The 22,830-nt window shown below is 45.1% G+C and overlaps 1 protein-coding gene across 4 annotated transcripts in view; it reads right to left on the bottom strand.

Annotated features, from left to right (window-relative positions):
- RTTN (rotatin) overlaps window positions 1-17,810 on the bottom strand; it is a 116,168-nt gene extending 98,358 nt beyond the window's left edge. For 3 of the 4 annotated variants that reach the window (XM_055559764.1, XM_055559766.1, XM_055559767.1), the window contains exons 1-10: window positions 17,575-17,810; window positions 17,082-17,269; window positions 16,056-16,233; window positions 14,041-14,130; window positions 11,971-12,064; window positions 10,507-10,621; window positions 9,404-9,554; window positions 5,126-5,291; window positions 2,999-3,177; window positions 473-588 (exon numbers count right to left, since the gene is read on the bottom strand). In XM_055559764.1, coding sequence (XP_055415739.1) covers window positions 473-588; window positions 2,999-3,177; window positions 5,126-5,291; window positions 9,404-9,554; window positions 10,507-10,621; window positions 11,971-12,064; window positions 14,041-14,130; window positions 16,056-16,233; window positions 17,082-17,269; window positions 17,575-17,605 — 1,308 coding nt within the window. In that variant the 5' untranslated portion in view covers window positions 17,606-17,810. The remainder of the gene's footprint in view (window positions 1-472; window positions 589-2,998; window positions 3,178-5,125; window positions 5,292-9,403; window positions 9,555-10,506; window positions 10,622-11,970; window positions 12,065-14,040; window positions 14,131-16,055; window positions 16,234-17,081; window positions 17,270-17,574) is intronic. The other variant, XM_055559765.1, reaches the window with a different exon arrangement.
- Between the last annotated feature and the right edge of the window lie 5,020 nt (window positions 17,811-22,830).

Below are 22,830 nucleotides of genomic sequence, written 5' to 3'. Positions count from 1 at the left end.
AAATAACATAAAGAGGAAAAAATGGTAACTCTAGGAAGCAATATATATTTTTATGACTAATAAATTTTACTTCCAATTCTCTGACGAAGGGGAAAAAAAAGGAAAAGTGAGGCATAAGTTACAAATTTACATTAATAGAAAAACAGAACACCAGTTCTGCCCAGAAAAGCAAGCTCATCATAGATGATAATTTGAAAATAAAAGATATAAAAAAGCAAATGATTTATGATATATGGGAAATGTAAAATATGATATGGTTTCCATTACATGGACGCACGCATTAAAAGTAACTAGAATCTCTGGAGAAATAGCCAATTCTAGACACTGTGCAAAATAAGCCTGGGATCTATTGCATCTAAAACAAAGAAAGATTTCAAAGGCTAATGAGACAATGAAGCCAACTTGAAAGGACCAAGATAAAACAAAAGACTGATATTATTACCCACGCTGCAAGGAAAACCTTGAGTCTCACCATATCTATTGCAAAAAGACTGCTGTCATCCCACAGATGTGCTGAAATCGCTTCACCAATAAGCACCACAACTTCTGCGAGCAACTCCAGAACTCTTACTATCATCTGTCTACTACCTGGGAATACAAACAGGAGACAGAAGGGAAAAAAGTTAACTTCCGGATAAAGGTGAATAGCATACTGCTCAATCCTCTGGTTAACTAATGCCCCCAAATTCCTATTTCTCTTCTTATTTTTTGATGTCTTTACAACTGTTAAAAGAGAGATGACTAGGGAAGCCACAGTATACAGTCACTATTAGGCTTCTGTTTCAATCATAACACTATTCAGCTACAAAAAAATCAAATGTGCTCATAAGTAGGAAAGACAGCCAGGAAGAGAATAACAATATAACTAGAAGCACTGTGAGACAGAGTCAAGTAAGTTTTCAAATTCAGAGACCATCCATGTTACATGTAATATGTTGACAAGGCACAGGTCAGTTGAGAAGATATGGTCTAATAAATTCCCCACTTAGTAGGAGGTTTAAGTCTTGTCAGAATTAGTAGTTTCCCACACAGGAGTTTGGAAAACCTACACTCACCTTCAATTCTAAAAACATTCCAGAAGAAAGGGTGCTGTCAACCCACCTGGGTAGCCCCCTTCTCCACAGAGACAGAACAACAAAGAAATTCCGCCACCCATAATCCTAGGTGAGGTGAGTATTCAATCTGGACTTTCCTGCCCCACATACCAAAGGTCAATTTCTAACAAATGAGAGTAAAACAAACTACTGGATCATGAGGGTCCAGATTAATTGCTTCATTGGAACAGCTGGAGCAAATTCTCTTAGAAATCTCTTATGACTTTGAACAATTACAAATTAAGCAATAATGTGCCTTTACCAAAGGGCAAGAGAACATTTAGAAAATTTTATGTACCATGATACAGCTTTATAATTATCAATCTGACTTTCTACAGCAAATTAAGAAAAGGTTAAATGCAAAACCATTAAATCTAAAACTGTTCTCCTCAGTACACCATGCAGCCAAACATACACACTTGATGCTGAAGAAGTTCAGATCTTCCTTCACGTCACTTTATTAGTAAATGAATCAATCTGTTCTCCTCACTCCCAAAGCGGAGTTCTCCAATCAGTAAGAAGTTAAGGTATACTGTTCTCAGAATAAAAACTGTTAATGTTCCCAAATACACACTTACCTCCTGCCTCTTCCACATCACTTCCAAGCAAGCAAAAAATAGCCACAGGATTTACAGAACCATTAGCATGGGATACACTTATCACTCAGCCAGTATAAACCAAACAAAGCAAAATTTATCTTGTGTTTATATTCTGACAAGTTTATCAATTACTTAAAATGTATATACTTAAAGAGAATACAAATACAAAGGAGATTGCAAATGTTCCTTTACCTTGCAAAGTGCTAAGTGCATGGATTTTGGTCTCAGAACTGAAGTTCAAGTCTCTGTTCTTTGCTGTCTGACTTTGGGTGAGTTTCTAAAGCACTCTAAACCTCAGCTTCCTTGATGTAAAACAGGGAGAAGAGCAGTAACTACCACTGAGGGGTGAACCGAATAGGCTGGTGTGAGGAGCATGTGGAATAACGTGCAGCAGACCCTGTCCAGCAGCTGAGCACAGCTGGGCCTCGGTGCGTGGTAACTTGACTGCCTGCGGGACTGCCCTGGACACTGGCCACGCTATTCTTCCTCCAGGAAGATCACAGCCACTTCCCAGAGCTCACTGCAGGACATCTGCACAAACTTCGAGCACAGTGGTGAGGAAATGTCATTCCAGAAGGTCTGGGTTTTCGGAACTCTGGTTTGTTTTTTAAGAGGACGATATTACTGCAAAGGTACAATCCAGTGTTGGGACTGTTTTGGTTTTTAACATGTTCGCATCACTCAGGCTTCCCTCATAGCTCAGTTGATAAAGAATCCGCCTGCAATGCAGGAGACCCCAGTTCGATTCCTGAGTTGGGAAGATCCACTGGAGAAGGGATAGGCTACCCACTCCAGTATTCCAGCCTGGAGAATTCCATGGACTACATAACCCATGGGGTCACAAAGAGTCAGACACAACTGAGCAACTTTCACTTTCACTTATCACTCAAGTCAAAACTGAGTGGGAAGAGTGAACAACTGGAAGCAACTCAAAAAATCTCTAAAGAGCTAAAGCCAAGAAGTTTTTCTTTTGGTCTATTCATGCCAGTCCATCTTCTCTAACTCACTGCAGTTGTGTTTTTTTTCTCACTGCTTACCTTTAAAATAGCCACACACAAGCGGACGTCTGTGCCATAAAAGGCCAGAAGTGAAAGGGGACACTATCTGAACGGTGCTCCATGACATCCACATTTAACTGAGAGAGAATAAAGCCCTTACTAAGTCCTCAGTAATGTGAACTTACCAAGTAAATACAGATTTTTAAAGATTGTAAGACAGAAGGTGAAAAAGAGGAAAATGAGAGTCCTAGAAAACAGAAACAAACACAAAGTGTACAGAGGAGCTCCGGCTCCAAGGCCCACCGACCTGTCCTCAGGAGGGGCGCGGCGGCCTCCAGGAGGGCGGCGCAGAGCTGGGGCAGGCTCAGCTGCTGCAGCTGCAGCTCCAGCGCGCCCTCTGCCGGCTCCGGCAGGTCCACGGGCGCCAGGTCCAGAGGCGAGGGGGCAGAGACCCGCGAGCTGACGTGAGCATGGCTGCTATTCCCACTGCAAAGTAAGCAAGGACAGTCACGACCCTGGGGTGGGGAACCCGCCCGCAGACAGACTACTGCACAGCTGCTGTCTGGCTTATTAAGAAGCCTCATACTGGGCTGGACTATACTGTTCCATGGAACAACTGTGGTCAGACTGCTAGAAACCTTGACAAGTTTATGAGATTAAATTCCATAAAAATAGCTCAAAATTGTAAGCAAAACCAAGAATGCATTTATATTTTGTTCTTCATATTGATATTCTCCAAACATGTCAACATTCCTGTAATAGACATAAGCACTGAAAACCCATCCATCTCTAAAGGAAAGCAAACAGATTCATAGCAAAGTTCTTCCATAACTTATAAAGGCAAAAACTAAATAGTTCATATGGCTCCCTAGACTTTCTGTGATTTTCACCAAATGTTCGAAGTAAGCCAATGTTAGCAACTGAAGAATGCAAGAAAATGCCAGAAAAACATGATGAGAAATGGATTACTTTATTTAGTACAGTCAACATCATATGATTTTGAAAATGTACCCAAAAGTGGAACATCCCATCTTTCTTAGCTTTCTTTATTAAAAAAAAAAAATTTTTTTCCTTGGATATACAGGGTGGGGTGGGGATCAAAGTGCCATAGATAGGCTTGAAACGTCATGTTTACAAAGCACCCCAAAATGTTGACTTTTGATGTTACCCACAGCTGAAGCTGAATCACAGAGATGCACTGACGCTACTGAACATGTACAATTTGATACACGTTGTCATTCCTTCAATTCCAATATACCAAGCATCCCAAAACATGGAAATGAGCTGGGCTTCTCTCTAACTCTGAAAGGGCCTAGAAGGAAGTTCCCTCAGGAGTGAAAATTTAAAGCACACAGCACACTAGTTACAGCCCAGAACGAGCTGAGGAGGAAACCCCGCTGATCAACAGCAGCCGCGCTGTCGGCAGAGGAGCACAGCTCGGGCCGCACTGCCCCGCCCTTGCGCTGCACTCCGCCAACCGTGCAGACTGGGGTCAGCCCCCAGCCCTCCCAGCCTCAGGCTTGTCTATAAAATGATGATAATAATCATTCCAATCGTATCACAGGGCTCTTATGAGGACACCACAGGAGACAAAGCACGTGAAGCCCTTGAGGTGACACCAAGAACACAGCAAGCGTGAGTCGGTGCTAGCCTGGAGCGGCCACCTAGTCATGTCAGGAGAAAAGAATCAGGCCGACACACAAGTGCTGGTCTCAGGGAGCATTCAGTGGAACGAACCTAAGGAAAAGACTAAGAGGTGTTTAAGATGCTTGTAGCCTAAGGATGAGGTAACACACAAACACCGTGCCAGTTCCTTTAAGGAAACGATGTGCAAAAATCTTTCTTTGTACAAACAAATAAATAAAACACCATAAACACATGGACTCTGCACCTTGAAGGGGACTTTGTTTTAATTCTCCAATCATTCCCTTTAACAGTGAACACCAATACATTTAAATTACAATTAAATGAAACCCAGAAGTGGGTTTAATTAAAATGTTATGAAGATGTAGCCAACATTTAAAAACTATGCTCTTAAACTAGATCACAAACATTCAGTGGGTCAGAATCATCATTTTCTTGATGAAATAGAAATGAACAAATAATGCAATTCACTCTGTAACATGCAAAATCAGAGAAGAGTTCTGTGAACATTTTGTTTTGGTGTACAGACACAGGGGCACTCACACGCATACACATGCACACACACATACTCAGGGTATGTCTGTGCTCTGAGTGCTGGGTTGCAGTATAATACTTATTTCTTACTGGAGGTCATGGTCAAAATAGTATGAAAGCCACTGGTTAACACAAGGCCAACACCTGAGTTAATGTGTTTTGATAACACCTGTCTTATCAAAAGACATGACAGAAGAGAAAGGCGCTCTCCCTCTAGCACTGATGCACGCGCTCGAGCTCCCTCGGCCCCAGTCACCTGGAGGACGCGGCGTCCCAGTCCTGGCCGTCCCCCCGGGGCCGCTGGCCCGGGCGCCCCACCACGGAGGGCCGCGGGCTGCTGCTTCCGGGAGACGGGTTCTGGGAATGCGGAGCCGCCCTGGCATCAGGACAGTAAGACAGGGAAGAGTTCTGGGACACGGCATCTGGGGGAGAAAAGAATAAAATTACTCCCTGGTACAGACAAACGACAGATTATGAGCTTTTGGTCATTAAAAAAAAAAAAATGAAAATAGTAGAAATGCTTCTCTGAGGTAAAAGTGAAGGTCAAACTTTTATGCAGTGCTCCCTTAGCACATGAGGTTCATATAAAACTGACCTGATTACACAGAACCTTCTAGCCAGCAGCGTTCACCTACAACATCAGAAACCATCTACTCTCCTGCTTAAAGCCCTCTTACAGACCATACCTCAAACCATGTGCAAAAATGAACTCAAAATGAATCAATAACCAAACTATGAGTTAAAACCATAAAGCTCTTTAGCAGAAAACATAGGGGTGAATCCTCATGACCTTGGATTTGTAACGAATTTTTAGATAAGACAGCAAAAACACAAACAACCAAAGAAAACAGATAAACTGGACTTCATCAAAACTTAAAACTTTCATGCATCAAAGGACATTATCAACAAAGCAACAACCTACAGAATGGGATAAAATATTCGCAAGTCAAACACCTGCTAAGGATTTAATATCCAGGATATATAAATAACTCCCAAAACTCACAATTAAAAAAAGTCAAATATCCCAACTTAAAAATGAGCAAAAAACTTTGATGGACATTTCTCTAAAAATCTATCAGTGGCCAATAAGCACATGAAAAGTCACTAGAGAATCACTGTTGCTGCTGCTAAGTCGCTTCAGTCGTGTCCGACTCTGTGCGACCCCATAGACGGCGGCCCACCAGGCTCCGCCGTCCCTGGGATTCTCCAGGCAAGAACACTGGAGTGGGTTGCCATTTCCTTCTCCTGTGCATGAAAGTGAAAAGTGAAAGTGAAGTCGCTCAGTCGTGTCCGACTCTTAGCGACCCCATGGACTGCAGCCTACCAGGCTCTTCCGTCCATGGGATTTTCCAGGCAAGAGTACTGGAGTGGGGTGCCATTGCCTTCTCCGAGAGAATCACTAGTCATTAATTAATAATCATTAGGGAAATACAAATCAAAACCACAATGAGATACCACCTCACTCCTACTAAGATGATTATGATTAAAAATAAAAAAGTGTTGGAGAGGCTGTGGAGAAACTGGAAGCCTCATACACTGCTGGTGGAAATGTAAAATTGTACAGCCACTGTGGAAAATATTTTGGTGGTTCTTCAGAAAGCTAAGGGCTTCCCAGGTGGCTCAGCAGTAAAGAATCTGCCTGCTAATGCAGGAGACAGATTTGATCCCTGGGTCGAAGATGCCCTGGAGAAGGGAATGGCTACCCACTCCAGTACACTTGCCTGGAAAATCCCATGAAGAGAGGAGCCTGGCTAGCTACAGTCCATAGGGTAGCAAAGACTCAGACATGACTGAGCATGCACACACACAGAGAGATAAACAGAATTAGCACAAGACCCAGTATGTCTATTCTTGGGTATACACCCAAAAGAACTGAAAACAAGGACTTGAACAGATATGCCAATGTTCACTAGAGCATTACTCAATAGTCAGAAGCTGGGAACAACCCCCACATCCATCCACAGATGAATGAATAAATAAAATGTGGTGTGTACATACAATAAAATATTATTCGGCCGTAAAAGTGAATAAAGTTCTGACAACATGGATGAACCCTGAAAACACTAAACCAAATGAAATCAGCAAAATATTATACGATCCCACTTAAATGAAGAACCCAGCCAGAAAATAGATTAGAGATTACTGGGGCTGCAGAGGGAAAGGGAAATGGGGATTCTGCTATGCTCACAGAGTCTCTGTTTAGGATGAAGAAAAAGGCCTGGAAACACATGACGGTGATGAGGGCACAACAGCATGAATGCAATGATGCACCGAACTGCATGTTCATTACGGCAGAGTTAACGCGGTGTGTGTTTTACTGTAGTTTTTTTAAAGAATTAGGTAAAACAAAGACATTTGCGGAGGGAGGAACAATAACAATTCTCCAAGAGCTTCTCACTGCACTTCAAAGAAAATACAAAGTCATACCAAGAGCTGCAAGTCCCAGTACCCGCTGCCCCAGGCCACCTCCCGCCTTCCCCTCCTGCACCCGCGCCCGGTTAACCACCTCACTCACTCTAGCCTGAAGTCTGCTCCTTGAGCAGGTCGCCCTCATGCCTGAGGCCTCTGCTGCTGCTGCTGCTGCTGCTAAGTCGCTTCAGTCGTGTCCGACTCTGCTCGACCCCATAGACGGCAGCCCACCAGGCTCCCCCGCCCCTGGGATTCTCCAGGTGAGAACACTGGAGTGGGTTGCCATTTCCTTCTCCAATGCGTGAAAGTGAAAAGTGAAAGTGAAGTTGCTCAGTCGCGTCTGACTCTTAGTGACCCCATGGACTGGAGCCTACCAGGCTCCTCCGCCCATGGGATTTTCCAGGCAAGAGTACTAGAGTGGGGTGCCGAGGCCTCTGGCCTCCCTGAATTCTCCTCCTGCAGCCCTTCGAATGGAGGTTCCTGCTCACTGTCAGGCCACTTCCTCCTGGAGGCCCTCCCTGACCATCCTACCCAGGTGACCCGTCTCCCGGGTCATGTTCTATCACAGCACCCTTCCTATCCCCTTCAGGCACGTTCTACCTGAATGCTCCTGCGTTTGCGGCCTGTACCAGCCTTCCACAGCATAAGCTCTGACAGGCAGCGCCACACCTGCCCTGTTCAGTGTCTCGCCCCCTAGAGCTGTGGTCCCCAACCTGTCTGGCACCAGGACCTGGTTTTGTGGGAGACAGTTTTTCCAGGGATGGGAGGCCACAGGTGGATGGATGGTTTCGGGATGATTCAGACACAGTACACGGACTGTGTGCTTCACTTCTAACGTACTGCCGCCGCTGATCTGCCGAGAGGTACCGCCACCCCCGATCTGACGAGAGGTACCCCTGCCCACAAGCACTGGTTGGCACAGAAGTGGTGATAAACATTTATTTAATAGATGAGTAAGTCTTCTGATTTATCCACTACTTTAACCAACCAAATTGCATTTAACTCCTTCTCTGATGAAATATGGGGTACTCTCAAGCTCTCAAGATTATTACTAAAGAAACTCCATGTCCCCTGAGGTCCATAATAAAGCTAATATAAAGCATAAGTATTCAAGTAGCACAGGATCAGTGATGCTCTCAACAAAATAGGGCTTAACTATGAAGCATGACAAGTCACTGTAATTAAACATTAGACTTTCAATGCATACTGCATAAGAACAGACCCTGAACTGAAGTGCAGGTGTGACAAGGCCAGCCCAGTACTCCTGGTGGCCATTAGGTGGTGCTCTTTCCCTGAGAAGTCTGGCGCTGCTACCATATTAACAGAAAACACCGCCTACATCGCAAGTTGCATTAAAACAGTTTCCATAATACAGACAAGTATTTTTCAAACCGAACAATTTCTTAACACAATGTATAACTTGCTAAAATGCCCAAAGCCCCACGTGATCAGCTGGACTTACAATCCCAGTCCTTAGTTGTCGCCACTGCATGCATGGGAGAAAAACACCGTGCAGCCGTCTCATATCAAAAAAGAGGACGCGGGGACTTCCCTGGCGGCCCAAGAATCACCTGGCAATGCAGGGACGAGGGTTCCCTCCCTGGTCGGGCAATTAAGATCCCACATGCCGGGGCGAAACTAAGCAAGTGTGCTGCAAGAACTGAGCCCGCGAGCCACAACAAGAGCATCCACGCACTGCGACAAAAGATTCCAAGGTCCCACGTGATGAGGAAGACCCCACGTGCTAAACTACGACCAGACACAGCCAAACAACAAACAGAAATACAGCTACGACCAGACACAGCCAAACAAACAGAAATACAGCTACGACCAGACACAGTCAAACAAACAGAAATACAGCTACGACCAGACACAGCCAAACAAACAAATTAAAAAAAAAAAAAAGTTAATGAGTTCATTCTGTTTAAAGAAAAAAAAGAGGATGGGCTCATTAGTGCTTCCCTCATTAATACGCTGTTTTCAAAGATTATGATTTGATAAACACTCAGGATGGGGCGTTTCTGCTTTGTACACACACAGTAAGCCTGACAGTAAGTACAATGGGGAGCTCTTGGAAGAATCTACAAATACCGCCAGTGCGCAAGGAATAAACAAACAGAAATACCTTGTTTATTAGAGAAGAAACTTGGATCTCTGTGGAAATTGAGTCTGTTTCTTAAACACGTGCACAGCTGCTGCAGGCAGGACACTGACTGTAATGCCAGACGATGCTTCCCGTCTCCTCCAAAGGCCAGTTTCAACAGAGATAAAAGGCTCTGAAATGAAGAGTGCGGAAAACAACCACGGAAACTGAGTGCTCGACTGCAAAGATGGACGTGGAGCTTACGAAAGGTTAAATGGACAATCAAAGGAATCATGATAAGGTGCCAAATAGTTATAGGAGAGAAGCAGCAGAAACGGGTAAAAATGACTTAGCATACTGCTGGAAGACGGGTTGAAGATCAAATTTAAAGGGAACAGTCAGTGTTTCTCATATCTGAACTGTTACTTGAGTATCTATCCCGAAGAACACAGGAAACAGTCCCCATTCAAGACACTGTTACGGAGTTGTTGTTTTTTTTTTAAGTACAGCAAGCCTTTTTCATATCAAACAGCTAAATCATTTGGCATGTTTTGATGATTAACAGCTGTTCCTCTGCTATCACTCAGAGCTGGGACAGCATGTATTCACATCTGCCACTCACAGCACCCATCTCAGCCTGGTGACTGTGGAGCAAGGGTGCCGGGCCTGACCGGACGCTGTGGACAGGCTGCAGCCCAGTGCAGGCTCCAGCATCTCTGCTGCACACGCGTGCGGCAGGCTGCAGCCCGGCACCTAGAAGACAGCCACATCACTCACCTCTGCCATTCCCAGCAGCCGGCACTGTGTGTTAGAACCCACACGCTCAGAGTGATGCGAGTCTCACTGATCAGACTGGTCACGGCCGCCCAACCTCAGTGCCCCACGTCTGTCCTCCCCGTCAAGTGATCCATCAATGGTGAGGCCACGGTGGCCAAACTGGACTGAGTGTGCCAAATGAGACCACCTCCTATCAGGAGGACAACCTCTGTCCAAGTTAGAGAATAACGGATCTGAAAAGCCCGGTAGTTCATTATCTAAACATGAGAGTGTAAATCTGCCTCCCAAGGACCCCTACTTTGCACCATGTGTTTCACTGCAAAAAGTCCCCTCTTGCGAAATCTAAAACAATTACAGAGGAAACGCACCTGAACAATTTTTGGCCTTTGAAGGAATATCTCAGCAGGAAAATCCTGCATGATAACGTCTTTCAACAGTTCACAGGTGTTCCAGATTACAGTATGGTTACTACTTCTTAAAGAGCTGCAAAATATACAAAACACAGTCTTTATTTTTAAGAAGTGTTTACCCATGCCAGATTCTAAGGAACCAGGAGTAATGGCCCTATCAGAACCCTTCAGGTCTCGGCCGACACATCGTCCCCTGGGAAACCTTCCCAGCTCCCCTCCCTAACCAATGAGCAAGCCTGGGGGAGGTGTTCTTTCTCGTGCCCAGAATTTGCGCTGCGGTTACTGCCTGTCGACTTCGCAGCCCCCTGGGCCCTCCTCAAGAGCAGGGACATCACAGTGCCCACCACTGTGTGCCCAGGGACCATCACAATGCCATGAAATGAGGTCAATGAAATCTGCTGAATGAATTAGGAAATAAGACAGAGGAAATCATAGTAGATTCAGAATTAAATTCTAAGCATTAGATTCCTTACTGCTCTTCCCTACTTGGGGGGAATCAAGCTGGTACTCCTCTCTTGTCCCATGGAGAGCACACCCTCAACTTCTCTGACAGCACTTGCCTCCCCAGCAAGACAGCAGTTGTTCACCTCTCACCCCAAGAAACCAAACCCACACTCAGTCCAGCTCCAGTCCACCATTCACCACCCACACGCGCCCCCTAGAGACCGTATCCCTCCTTAGCAACCAACGCAGAACTGACAGATCAATGCCACCCGGGCCCAACCCCAGCTGCATGCAACCTCTTCAGCATGTTGTTCCAAGAGAATTCACTGCGGGCCTGGAAGGGCCATCATCAGAAGTCACTTAATAGCATCCCCCTATTTGGTCTGAACTCTAGAAGTTGGTCTTTATTTTTCAGACTCTCACCAAAACAAAGCAGACAACGCATTTGGTGTGGCATTCACTGAAATTAAGTTTTAGCAAAAAGTGAAACTAGACTTTAAAACTCTCTCCAAACTTCTAGATATCATTTCTCTATTTTGAGGAGTAATGACCAAATAAAATCCATTACATAAGATCAGATCAGAGGTCCCCAACCTTCCCCTAACAGAGTCCATGTTTTGAAATATACTGTCTACTAAAAAGACTGCATTTATGTTTAATTGCTCCATTTTTATACACCAAGGGCCTAAGCAAAGGCCAGCTAATCTGGTTGATAAGAGATGACTCATGTCACCAAAGCATGCACAGGATTCCAAGCACATAAAAGAAACTTGATGTGAAGCCTAATTAAAAGCAAAGGGGAATTTTCTGGCTTGCTTTCTGAAATACTGAAAATCATTCATATATTCCCATTACTACCAACCACAGCCACTTTTAGAATCTTTTTTTCTCCTGATGAAACTGTATAGTAATAACTCTCAGACGTCATGGCTACAAATACCAGAAGTCAAAACACCTGCCGTACATCGGGCACAGTACCTTTCGTTGGACGAGAGAACGTGTCTGTCAGCTGCGGTCAGGGGGAGCCAGGGGAAAGTAGAAAACTTCAAACACTTCGCGGTTGGATTTGCTGCTGATGGAAGAGCAAAACATAAGGCAGCAAAGGAGGCAACATGGACAGATTTGCAATGTCCCGAGGAACGCTTTGCCTTCAAAACAAGTCCCCAAATAAAGTTACAGCTCACAGTTCCCTGAAGTATGTCAAAAAGATCAGCTGCAAATTTGTCTTCTCAAAGAATAAATAACAGATCTCTTTTCACAATTTAAACAGAATGCCTATTATTTTTAGAAACCAATTATGAATGACATTTATAGCATCAATTATTTATTCTACCACGTGGCTACCCAGAACAGAGACCTTAAACAAAAAAGAAACTGGTATTTGGAGATCTCTAACTATAGAAATTAAAAATGATATAAATGTAATCATACACTGCATTTAGTAAGTCAAGTTCAAATATCATAAATAGGGTTCGATATTTTAACGGTTACTCTTTGAGGATGACTTGAAGACCATAAGGTTAAAGATCAAATATCAGTGCTCAAACAAGATTAAAAGAAATCCGAGAAACCGAATGCAATTTTATACTACCCTCCTTCAAATTACTTTTAAACAGATCTTCTAGTGTACAACTTAAGGTGGCAACACACAAGCCCTTCCAAATGGCAAAGAGTCTTTCTGCCACATGCTTTGAAAAAAGCATGGGTTTGCTAAATTCAGGTAATGATATTATTAAATTCCCAAACACAGCACAGTTGCTTCCTTCAAAACTGTTAACATAAAAGCAGGGTTTACCATCTAAGGGAAAAGCAAGAATTGGGAAGGACATAAAGATGCATCTAAAAGAAGCCACACCATCAAATCCACAAACTACAACTCACACAAAAATGCGTCACCATCTCAGTCTTCCTGGATGCTTTCAACAGCTTCACTCAAATACCCACCCTTCCCAGCCCTGGAGACAGTCCCTTCAGATGTCTCCGGCTGTCACTACATTAAGCCTCTCAGCCACAAACACAAAGAACTACCATATCAAACCTAAGCTCCCAAGAAATCTAACACAACTTTTACAGAAAGGAAAGGCCAAGTATTTTAACAGCTGAGCAAGTCTTCTGTTCCTTCTTACACTGTACTCAATCTGAGAATTTCTACGAAATCTTTTCTGTTACAGAGGGCTTCCAAACTGAATTGCTCTGAATACTTGATGTCCACAGAAATATCGCTGGAAACAGCCTTTTCATTTCAACTTCACAGGCAATAAAATAAAAAGTTCGTGCTCACTTAACCATGCCCTAACTGTGTCACCTAGTACAAAGATTGTATCCTTTTCTAAGTCCAAAGGTCCTCACTGGTAAAATGCGGTTATTAAGAGTATCAATCTGGGACTCCATGAAGATTCACTCATTCGTTCAAAAACTACACACTGAACACCTAGTGCATTTCTGGCACTGCCCCCCACACCCACACCGGGCGAACAAGGGAGACAAACAAGACATAAATAAACACACAATTTAATAAACACATGTAAGAAGAAAACCGAAGACAGAGAAAAAGTGATCCTGGCCGGAGTCCTCAGGAAGGCCTCTTTGAGGAGGTGGCATGTGAGCAGAGACCATTCTGGATGAGGTTCCCGGGAGAGGCTCTAAATCAGAACTCGCAGGTCAACTGGATGTGGGGATAACGACAAAGGGAGAAACAAAAGTGATCCAGAGCCTTTGGCTTGTGTCACTGGACGGACAATCCTGCTGGGTGAGCTGGAGAATTCATGAGGTGACGTGCACGGGGCACAGCTCAGCTCCTGACAGAGACTCCCCACTCAACAAGCACCAGGGACCTCGCCACCATTACCACACCCACACTGAGGCTCAAAGGCAGTAAGAACAATTAAGTTGGACCCTTTAGACTATCCTAATCTAATTAGAGGAAATAAACAGTTTGGTGCCGAAACATTTAAGTATGACCACAACATGTCTTCAGAACAATGAGAAAAAGTATATTACGTTCCAATTTCCCAGGTCAACAGTATCTACTTCACCACAGACACTCACCCACAGGTCGTGAAGGTACTTCCGTCTGCTGCAAAGTACTTTTGTCTTGAGGAAAATATCCTGTTAAGATTTCAGGTTGTTGCAGCAAATCTGAAAAGAAAATATATATATTATTGGTGCATTACTTGCTGAAAGTGAAACTTGCTCTTTTCATATATTAATTGTTTAAGTTTCTGGATCATTTTAAAAACTAGAAAAAAACGCAGTTATGTTTCTCTGAATAATCATCCTCCTAAAGAGGAAAAAAATGTGACTGCTAAATCAATTTCAAACTCAGAGAGTTTCTTCTTTTACTGTTAAGTAATTGCAATTATTTCTTAGAATGAAAACATCACAATGTACATAAAGAATTTGCTGCAAGGATTAATTCAAGGACTGTTCACCTCTGCTTCTTAGTCCATCTCTCTCCTCTTTTACTCCACATAGTTCCCCATCACTTCAATTTTCATTCATGATTTTTAAGAAAAAAGTTGCCAAAGCAAGAGTCAGGTACTACCTTTCAGTAACTCTGACTATCCCCTATCATACATGATTGCATATTCAGCACTTCAGTTGTAATGAGACTGAGAATGAAGAAAAGGCTAAAACTCAGTTTTATAATTTTCCATTTGCAGTTTTCACACCAGTGGTCCTCAGACTGATACAGATAACTACAAATTAGCCCATGACCACTCCTCTAATCTCACCTGCAGGAACTAGGTTGAAAATTCATAATATAAGATTATCCTTTCTTTGTTATGCCTTACAAAGAAATTCTAAAATACACTGTTAAAAATCACAATCACACAGGAATTCAGTAAAGGGCAGCTGCTATTGTTATTTCCTGCTGAGAGTAGGCCCAAGGGTCACAGCAGGGACAGCAGAGCACTGGCATAGAGAAACATCGAGTCTAACAGATTAAATGAGCAAAAGCACATCTGTTTATATTTCTACTTAAATTTTATACTCAAGAGTATGAAAATCTTATACTTTTCATAAATTTCAAGAGCACTTGCTTTTCTTCAAATCAATTTAAATGCTTTCCATGAGCAAGGAACTACTGGACATCAAATAGGAGTTCTGGGCTTAATAGACGGGCTCTATGCTAAGTACTGTCTCACTTAACCCTCACAAAAATCTTGTAAAATGTTCTAGTTTATTGTACCAATTTCTGGAGGAGAAAACAAAGCCTGGAGGGACTGAGGCCCTTAACCAAGACCACACAACTAGTGGCAGACCTGGGACATAAATCTAGTCTCTTTGACTCTGATTTTAGCAGGTATACTATATGTCTAGCTCATTTTGATTGTATCCCATAACAAAATCATGAGTGGGGCAGATACTATCACTATTATGAAGAACACAGTCCCAAAATGAAAGTATAAAACATTTAAAACAATGCCCACCACATAGTAATGAGTGCTCAATGAATATTTCTTATCATTTAAAAAACAATTGGTCAAAGTAGTCTCACAAAAAGAAAGCCACTTTCATCTTTTTATGCCCCTCAACCAAAAAGGCAAAATTACACAACTGTCCTCCTCTCTATAATGTTGGTGGTGTTAGTTGCTCAGTCAGGTCTGACTCTTTGTGACCCCACGACTGTAGCCCGCCAGGCTCCTCTCTCCATGGGATTCTCCAGTCAAGAATACTGGAGTGGGTTGCTATTTCCTTCTCCAAAGGATCTTCCAACCCAGAGATTGAACCTGGGTCTCCTGCACTGCAGGCAGATTCTTTACCATTTGACCTACAGGTAAGTCCCTGTATAATGTTAGAGGAGGCGAGTTATGGTCAAATTCATATAAATTAACACAAGAAAAGCAAGTTGTGGGACGGGGGAGTGGGGAAGGGTTTAGAATCCCATAGACAGAGGACCCTGGTGCGCTATCGTCCGCGGGGTCACAAAGAGTCGGACATGACTGAGCAACTACCACCATCACCATCAAGTTCCTTTTCCTTAGAATTAACCATTAGAACCAATATATTAACAGAATGATTGATTAATTGACTTCATCAGATTGATTTCAGAGAGTTACCAGTTTGACTGGTCTGATAAGATGAAGAATACATTTCAGGAGCTTCTGAAGGAAGACTAAAAAGTCCATCCAGAATGCCATCAATTTCCGCCTGCAGATTCGGCTCCACATTAGGGCGAAGTTTAGATAAGAATTCGACGGCACCAAGATCAACCAAATGCTGCACTGCTGGAGGATACTGCAATCAGAAGAGGAGAATCTTGAGAAAAACTACGAATATCAAAATCTCTAGACTTTATGTTACAGCAATTAAAACATAAAACTATTCTTGGTATATCAGATGTTCCTTTTTTAAAACATAAAACTTGCAATGATGTACATGAACAGAGATTTATACAGACATATACAAATATTCGGTAACACTGATGAGAGAAAAGCCCAGACAATGAACATTAGAAATGCACATTATCAACTCTTACTTTTATTTATTAAACTGATTACTTCTCTCCACTGACAGTGGCCCTATCCTTTCCTACCTCCAACCACTCACAGGATGCCAAAGTAATAAGTACCCCCTACAACTGCACGTGATTTATAAAGTTTAGAAACCTCAAACTAGCACTCAGCTATTCGACCCTGATAACTAACTACTCTCAAGACAGAAAAATAATCTGAAAACCAGGTATGGGGAGAAAAAAAAAAAACAAAACAAAACAACATTTGTGCTATCATCGGGATCTGTAACATCATCTTTCATGTGTTCTCTTTTATACAAAAGTACCTCTAATTTTTAACATGTAAATAACAGACCATAAGGGAAAACAGCATGACAAATATTAACCTCCCAAGATGATGCCAAAAAAGGGGGGACATCCCTGAACTCAGAAACCGTGTTAACTTCAGAGCATATGAGAGACACTGTGAGGGTCAACATCACACATAAGAGAAAAGGAGGAACATTATATACCCTGACGAATTAAAATTCAACATCTCCCGTTGTGATTCTTTTTTTAAAATTAATAATTTTCAACAGAAGCTCCAACTAAGCGACTACGGAACACTTGGGTATTTCGAAGGGATGCTAACCTTAACCAGTCTGCTCAGCAGACCCAGGACCTCGTCCTTCATTGGGACGGACGGGAAATTGAACCATTCCAGCAAGTGGAGAAACAGCAGCCTGTGCGAAGCCAGGTCCGCGCCGCAGACCAAGCTGTGCTCGAGCTTGCAGAGAATACTCCTGAGCGCGCGCTCCCGGATCTCGGCCAGGGGGTGACCTGTCAAAGCAGCACAGCACGCGTCTGTTTCCCGACCCCGAGAGCCGCCCGCCGAGGGTGCACCCCAACGCTTTCCCTATCCAGGCCGGGGGCGGGAGCGGGCTGAAGAGGCAAAGGAACAAGCCGGTTCCGTCTACACGCGCAGGCCGTGACGCGAACGCCGGGGTCTCTACACCGAGTCCGACGTGGGTCCCCGGGGGGCTGCCCGGCAGCCACGGGGAGCCGTCACCGGGGTGGCCCGGCCATCCTCGGCGAGCGGCCGCCTCAGCCGGGCGGCCCGGGCGCTGGGGGACGCGGACGGTTACCGAGTTTCCGGATGAGCCCCGTCAAGACCATCTCGTTTCTTCTCCACTCGCTCGGCCGCCGCCGGAGAATTAAACCGCCGCGCCACCGCGTCCGGCCACAATTACCGTCCCCCCGAGAAACCCGGCCGCTCCGAAGGCGGGTTCTGCACCGTGTGCACGAAGGACCCAACGAGTGAGAGGTATACTCCGTGAGCTGTCCCCGGCCCCCGCACTGTCAGGAGAGCGTATACGGTCTCCACGGTTACCAGTATGCGGTTCTTAGACGGTGGTCTCCATCGTAAGCACTGACCAGAAAGAGGGGGAAAGCGGGGAGAGAACGGGCTTTGCGCTGTGCATCTCGGGAGTTGTAGTCTTCGCGCTGTAGTGCTCTCTTCCCGGAATTCCGGGCCCGCCCCCGCGCCCGCTTGTCCGAGGTTCCGGCCTGCCCGCGGTTCCGACACGCCCGCGCGGGCTGCGGCGCGGGTTCTGCAGAAACTCAACCCCGCCCTGCGTCCTGCCTCCGCGAGGGGCTGGCTCAGCACCCCGCCAGTCTGAATTCTCATCTCCCAGAGAAGTCCAGCTCCCTTACCATTTAGAATGGAGGCTCCTGTTAGGATTACCCACCCCGCCCCACCCCTACCTGCCTCCCTCCCGTGACTAAACGACCCAACGTCTTTAACTGTGGGATGTAACACATCCAGGTTGATGTAACCCATCAAGTCACGGTTCAGAGTAAACAAGTGGAAAAAGACGTGAGTGCGGCGGAGGGGGAGTGCATAGGAGAGAAGGGCCCTGTAGAAAGAAAAGGGCTGAAGAGGGGTTTGAATTCTTTTTTGAATGCCACTGAAGTTAACTGCTGCACTTTGATCTCAATAGGAAAGAAATATATATATATAGGCAATGGCAAAAGCGATGACAGCAAAACGAAATTTGTAAAGTGATTTGCATTTTAGAGAACACTTTACCTCGGGGACCTGTTCATCCTGGGAAAAGGGATATCGAGGCACCAATTCCCATTCTTATTTTGAAGTGATGGAGAGGCACTTAAGAATCTGAGAAGTTCCTGGCACATAGTCATATCAACTAGTAAGTGGCTGACTGAGGATTCATGTTTCTTTGTCCCGTTTTTCAGAGTCAGCTACTTGTACAAGTGTATAGGTAAAACACACGCTTGTGGTGTGGTGACATTTGAGCTGGATCTTGAGGGATAAGTAGGAGTTCGGGCTTTGTTTGTTTTCCATGCAGTGAAAAGGGGTGAGGGAATTTCTGCCAGAGAAAACAGTATATCAGTTCAGTTCAGTTCAGTTCAGTCCAGGTGCTCAGTCATGTCCGACTCTTTGCGACCCCATGAACCGCAGCGCGCCAGGCCTCCCTATCCATCACCAACTCCTGGAGCGTACTCAAACTCATGTCTATTGAGTCGGTGATGCCATCCAACCATCTCATCCTCTGTCATCCCCTTCTCCTCCTGCCTTCAATCTTTCCCAGCATCAGGGTCTTTTCAAATTAGTCAGTTCTTCACATCAGGTGGCCAGCCAAAGTATTGGAGTTTCAGCTTCAGCATCAGTCCTTCCAATGAACACCCAGGACTGATTTCCTTTAGGATGGACTGGTTGGATCTCCTTGCAGTCCAAGGTACTCTCAAGAGTCTTCTCCAACACCACAGTTCAAAAGCATCAATTCTTCAGCGCTCAGCTTTCTTTAGAGTCCAACTCTCACATCCATACATGACTACTGGAAAAACCATAGCTTTGACTAGACAGACCTTTGTTGGCAAAGTAATGTCTCTGCTTTTTAATATGCTGTCTAGGTTGGTGATAGGTTTTCTTCCAAGGAGTAAGCATCTTTGAATTTCATGGCTGCAGTGACCATCTGCCGTGATTTTTGGAAACAGTATATTGCTACTGCTACTGCTAAGTCGCTCCAGTCGTGTCCGACTCTGTGCAACCCCAGAGACAGCAGTCCACCAGGCTCCCCCGTCCCTGGGATTCTCCAGGCAAGAACACTAGAGTGGGTTGCCATTTCCTTCTCCAATGCATGAAAGTGAAAAGTGAAAGTGAAGTCGCTCAGTCGTGTCCAACTCTTGGCAACCCCATGGACTGCAGCCTACCAGGCTCCTCCGTCCATGGGATTTTCCAGGCAAGAGTACTGGAGTGGGGTGCCATTGCCTTCTCCCGGAAACAGTATATGCAAAGGCCCAAAATCAGAGTGAGTCTGTCAGAGTCACTCTGAAAATGAGAAAGTCTTGGTGGCTGGATGAGGTCTGGGAGTAAGAGAAGGGGCAGCCAGCCTGCCAGTTGCTCTCTACGTGGCCCCTCCAGTGGCTCCGCTCCACTTGCTGGACCCTGCAGGTAACTGACTTGTCCACGTGAAAAGGCTGCACCATCCAGTCAGGGCCTCCAGCCCTGAGTTGACTGTGGCCAGTGAGAGGCACCAGGAGGAAATTGAGGGAGTGGGGAGGAGGGAATGTTTAACCAAGAGCCCACCAGCTGGGACCTAAGGTGGCCTGGTGCCCACTGAAAAAATATGCACAACTTAAACGCTGAGAGTTATGTTTTATTCGGTGGGAATTTTTAAAACTTCAAGCCCAAGAGGCAGAATCTCAGGAAAACCCTGAGAGAACTGCTCCAAGGAGGCGAAGGGGTGAGCCGGGTTATATAGAAGTTTTGCAACAACACTCAGGTAGTCTGAGGGCAGGTAGTCTGAACGGAAAACCGCTTATCTCAAGTGAAGGAATTTAGTGCTTTTCTAGGTATATGAGAAAATGCAGGCGTCTGGGCTCACTGACATCACTCCTGTCATGTGCACCTCACCTGCCTGGCGCCAGTATCCTGTGTTTTCACAACCCTCGGCCAGTGGCTGCAGTCTGATGGCTGCCAGGTTGGAAGGGAGTCTTTCCTCCCTGAGTTCCTCATCAGGTGGTGGCTGCAACTGCTGAAGATTATGGTAGTCTTCATTTACTGATACAGCAAGAAATATTCCATACCTGATCCTAGGTTACCTGTTCACTCTCTAAGCAGTAGTGAGTTATTCTGTCATGTTCGATTCTTTTGGACCCCATGGACTATAGCCTGCCAGGCTCCTCTGTCCATGGAATTCTCCAGGCAAGAATACTGGAGTGGGTTGCCCTTTCCTTCTTCAGGGGATCTTGACAACCCAGGGATCGAACCTGTGTCTCCCGCACTGCAGGCAGATTCTTTATCATCTGAGCCCACATCAAGGAAGCCCCATCTAAGAGCAGAAGAGGCTGCTGCTGCTCCTAAGTCACTTCAGTCGTGTCCGACTCTGTGCGACCCCAGAGACGGCAGCCCACCAGGCTCCCCTGTCCCTGGGATTCTCCAGGCAAGAACACTGGAGTGGGTTGCCATTTCCTTCTCCAATGCATGAAAGTGAAAAGTGAAAGTGAAGTTGCTCAGTCATGTCTGACTCTTCTCGACCCCATGGACTACAACCTGCCAGGCCCCTCCATCCACGGGATTCTCCAGGCAAGAGTACTGGAAATGGGGTGCCATTGCCTTCTCCGCAGAAGAGGATAACTAGATATTATAACAGGATACTATGCAAGGATCATAAGGAGATGGGCAGAAGACTTCCACTAAGGAAAAGAAGAGATATTAACATAAAATGGGGGGAAAGAATTTGGGGTAGGGGAGAAAAACTGATGCCTCTATAACCTCAACTTCTACAAGTAGAAATTGACGTTAATAATTGTACCTTCTGATAGGACCAAAGCAGGTAACAGAAAGCAGGCACCCCAAGGCCTCCATAACCTGTAGTTACTACTAACAACGAACATTTTAGCAGCTGTCCAAGTGAAGGGTGCTTCTTTGCCATGGATTGAATGTCCCATTATCCCCACACCAAAAAAAAAAAAATTCATATTTAATCTCCACTGTGATGGCATTAGGAAGTGGGACCTTCAGGAAGAGATCGGGTCCTGAGGATGGAGTTCTCATGAGTGGCATTTATGCTTTTATATTATTACAAAAGAGGTTTCTGAGAGGAAAGGTTTCCTCCCTTTTGCCAAGTAAGGACACAGAAAAACAGCCATCTAAGAACCAGGAGGGCTTCCCAGGTGGCTTGGCATAAAAGAATCCACCTGCCGATGCAGAAGATACGGGTTCTATCCCTGGATCGGGAAGATCCCCTGGAGGAGGAAATGGCAACCCACTCCAGTATTCTTGCCTGGGAAATCCCATGGACAGAGGAACTTGGCAGACTACAGTCCACGGGGTCGCAAAAGTGTCAGACATGTCTAAGTGACTGAGTATGCACGCGGGAACCAGGAAGCTGGCCTTCACCAGACGCTGAATCTGCCAGGGCCTTGATCTTACCAGCCTCCAGAACTATGGGAAATACATTTGTTTACAAGCCATCCATTATATTTTGTTACAGTAGCCCAAAAGGCGGAGAAGGCAATGGCACCCCACTCCAGTTCTCTTGCCTGGAAAATCCCATGGATGGAGGAGCCTGGTAGGCTGCAGTCCATGGGGTCTCTGAGGGTCGGACAAGACTGAGCGACTTCACTTTCACTGTTCACTTACATGCATTGGAGAAGGAAATGGCAACCCACTCCAGTGTTCTTGCCTGGAGAATCCCAGGGATGAGGGAGCCTGGTGGGCTGCTGTCTATGGGGTGGCACAGGGTCGGACATGACTGAAGTGACTTAGCAGCAGCAGCCCAAAAGGACTGAAATAATCCTCTTTCTAGGAATCAAATGCAATGTCAAGTCATATCCCAGTGCTACCTGCAAGTGTAACCACAAGGTAGACGCTCCATCAGAGGAACGCTGGGCCCCTGCTGCTCCGTGAGGGAGGCTCCGTGGTTGGAGGTGCTTGCAGCCTTACACCCATTTGTAGAGCCATATCCAGGAGAAATGTCCAGCAAAACAACAGCAACAACAAAAAACCCCGCAGTACTTCGATCCCTTTTCCTCATTTTTCAGAGGGAAGAAATTATTGGTCCAAAGGGCAAATCCTTTTCAGGCTACTTTTACATTAATCGGGATACTAATTTATTTATGAAGACAATGCAAGAAGGATTCCTAAACAAAAGGAGCTCTACCCAATAGATGTGTGGAAATGCTTCACAGGCCCCCAGGGGCAGCAAGCATTCTGTGTGCCTTCCAGGAAAGTCACCTGGACCCCAGCCTGCCTTATTTAAAAATGAAGATCATGATTTATTAATAATTCTGATCTCTAAGAAGGAAAAGTGGTTGAGGCCTGAGGTTTCATTCCCCACTCATGAATTTTCCTAATCATGCCCCGTAACTTTGTC

This window comes from Bubalus kerabau, chromosome 21, assembly GCF_029407905.1.
Source record: "Bubalus kerabau isolate K-KA32 ecotype Philippines breed swamp buffalo chromosome 21, PCC_UOA_SB_1v2, whole genome shotgun sequence".
NCBI classification, from domain to species: domain Eukaryota; kingdom Metazoa; phylum Chordata; class Mammalia; order Artiodactyla; family Bovidae; genus Bubalus; species Bubalus kerabau.
This window is presented reverse-complemented; position numbering and strand designations above follow the sequence as displayed.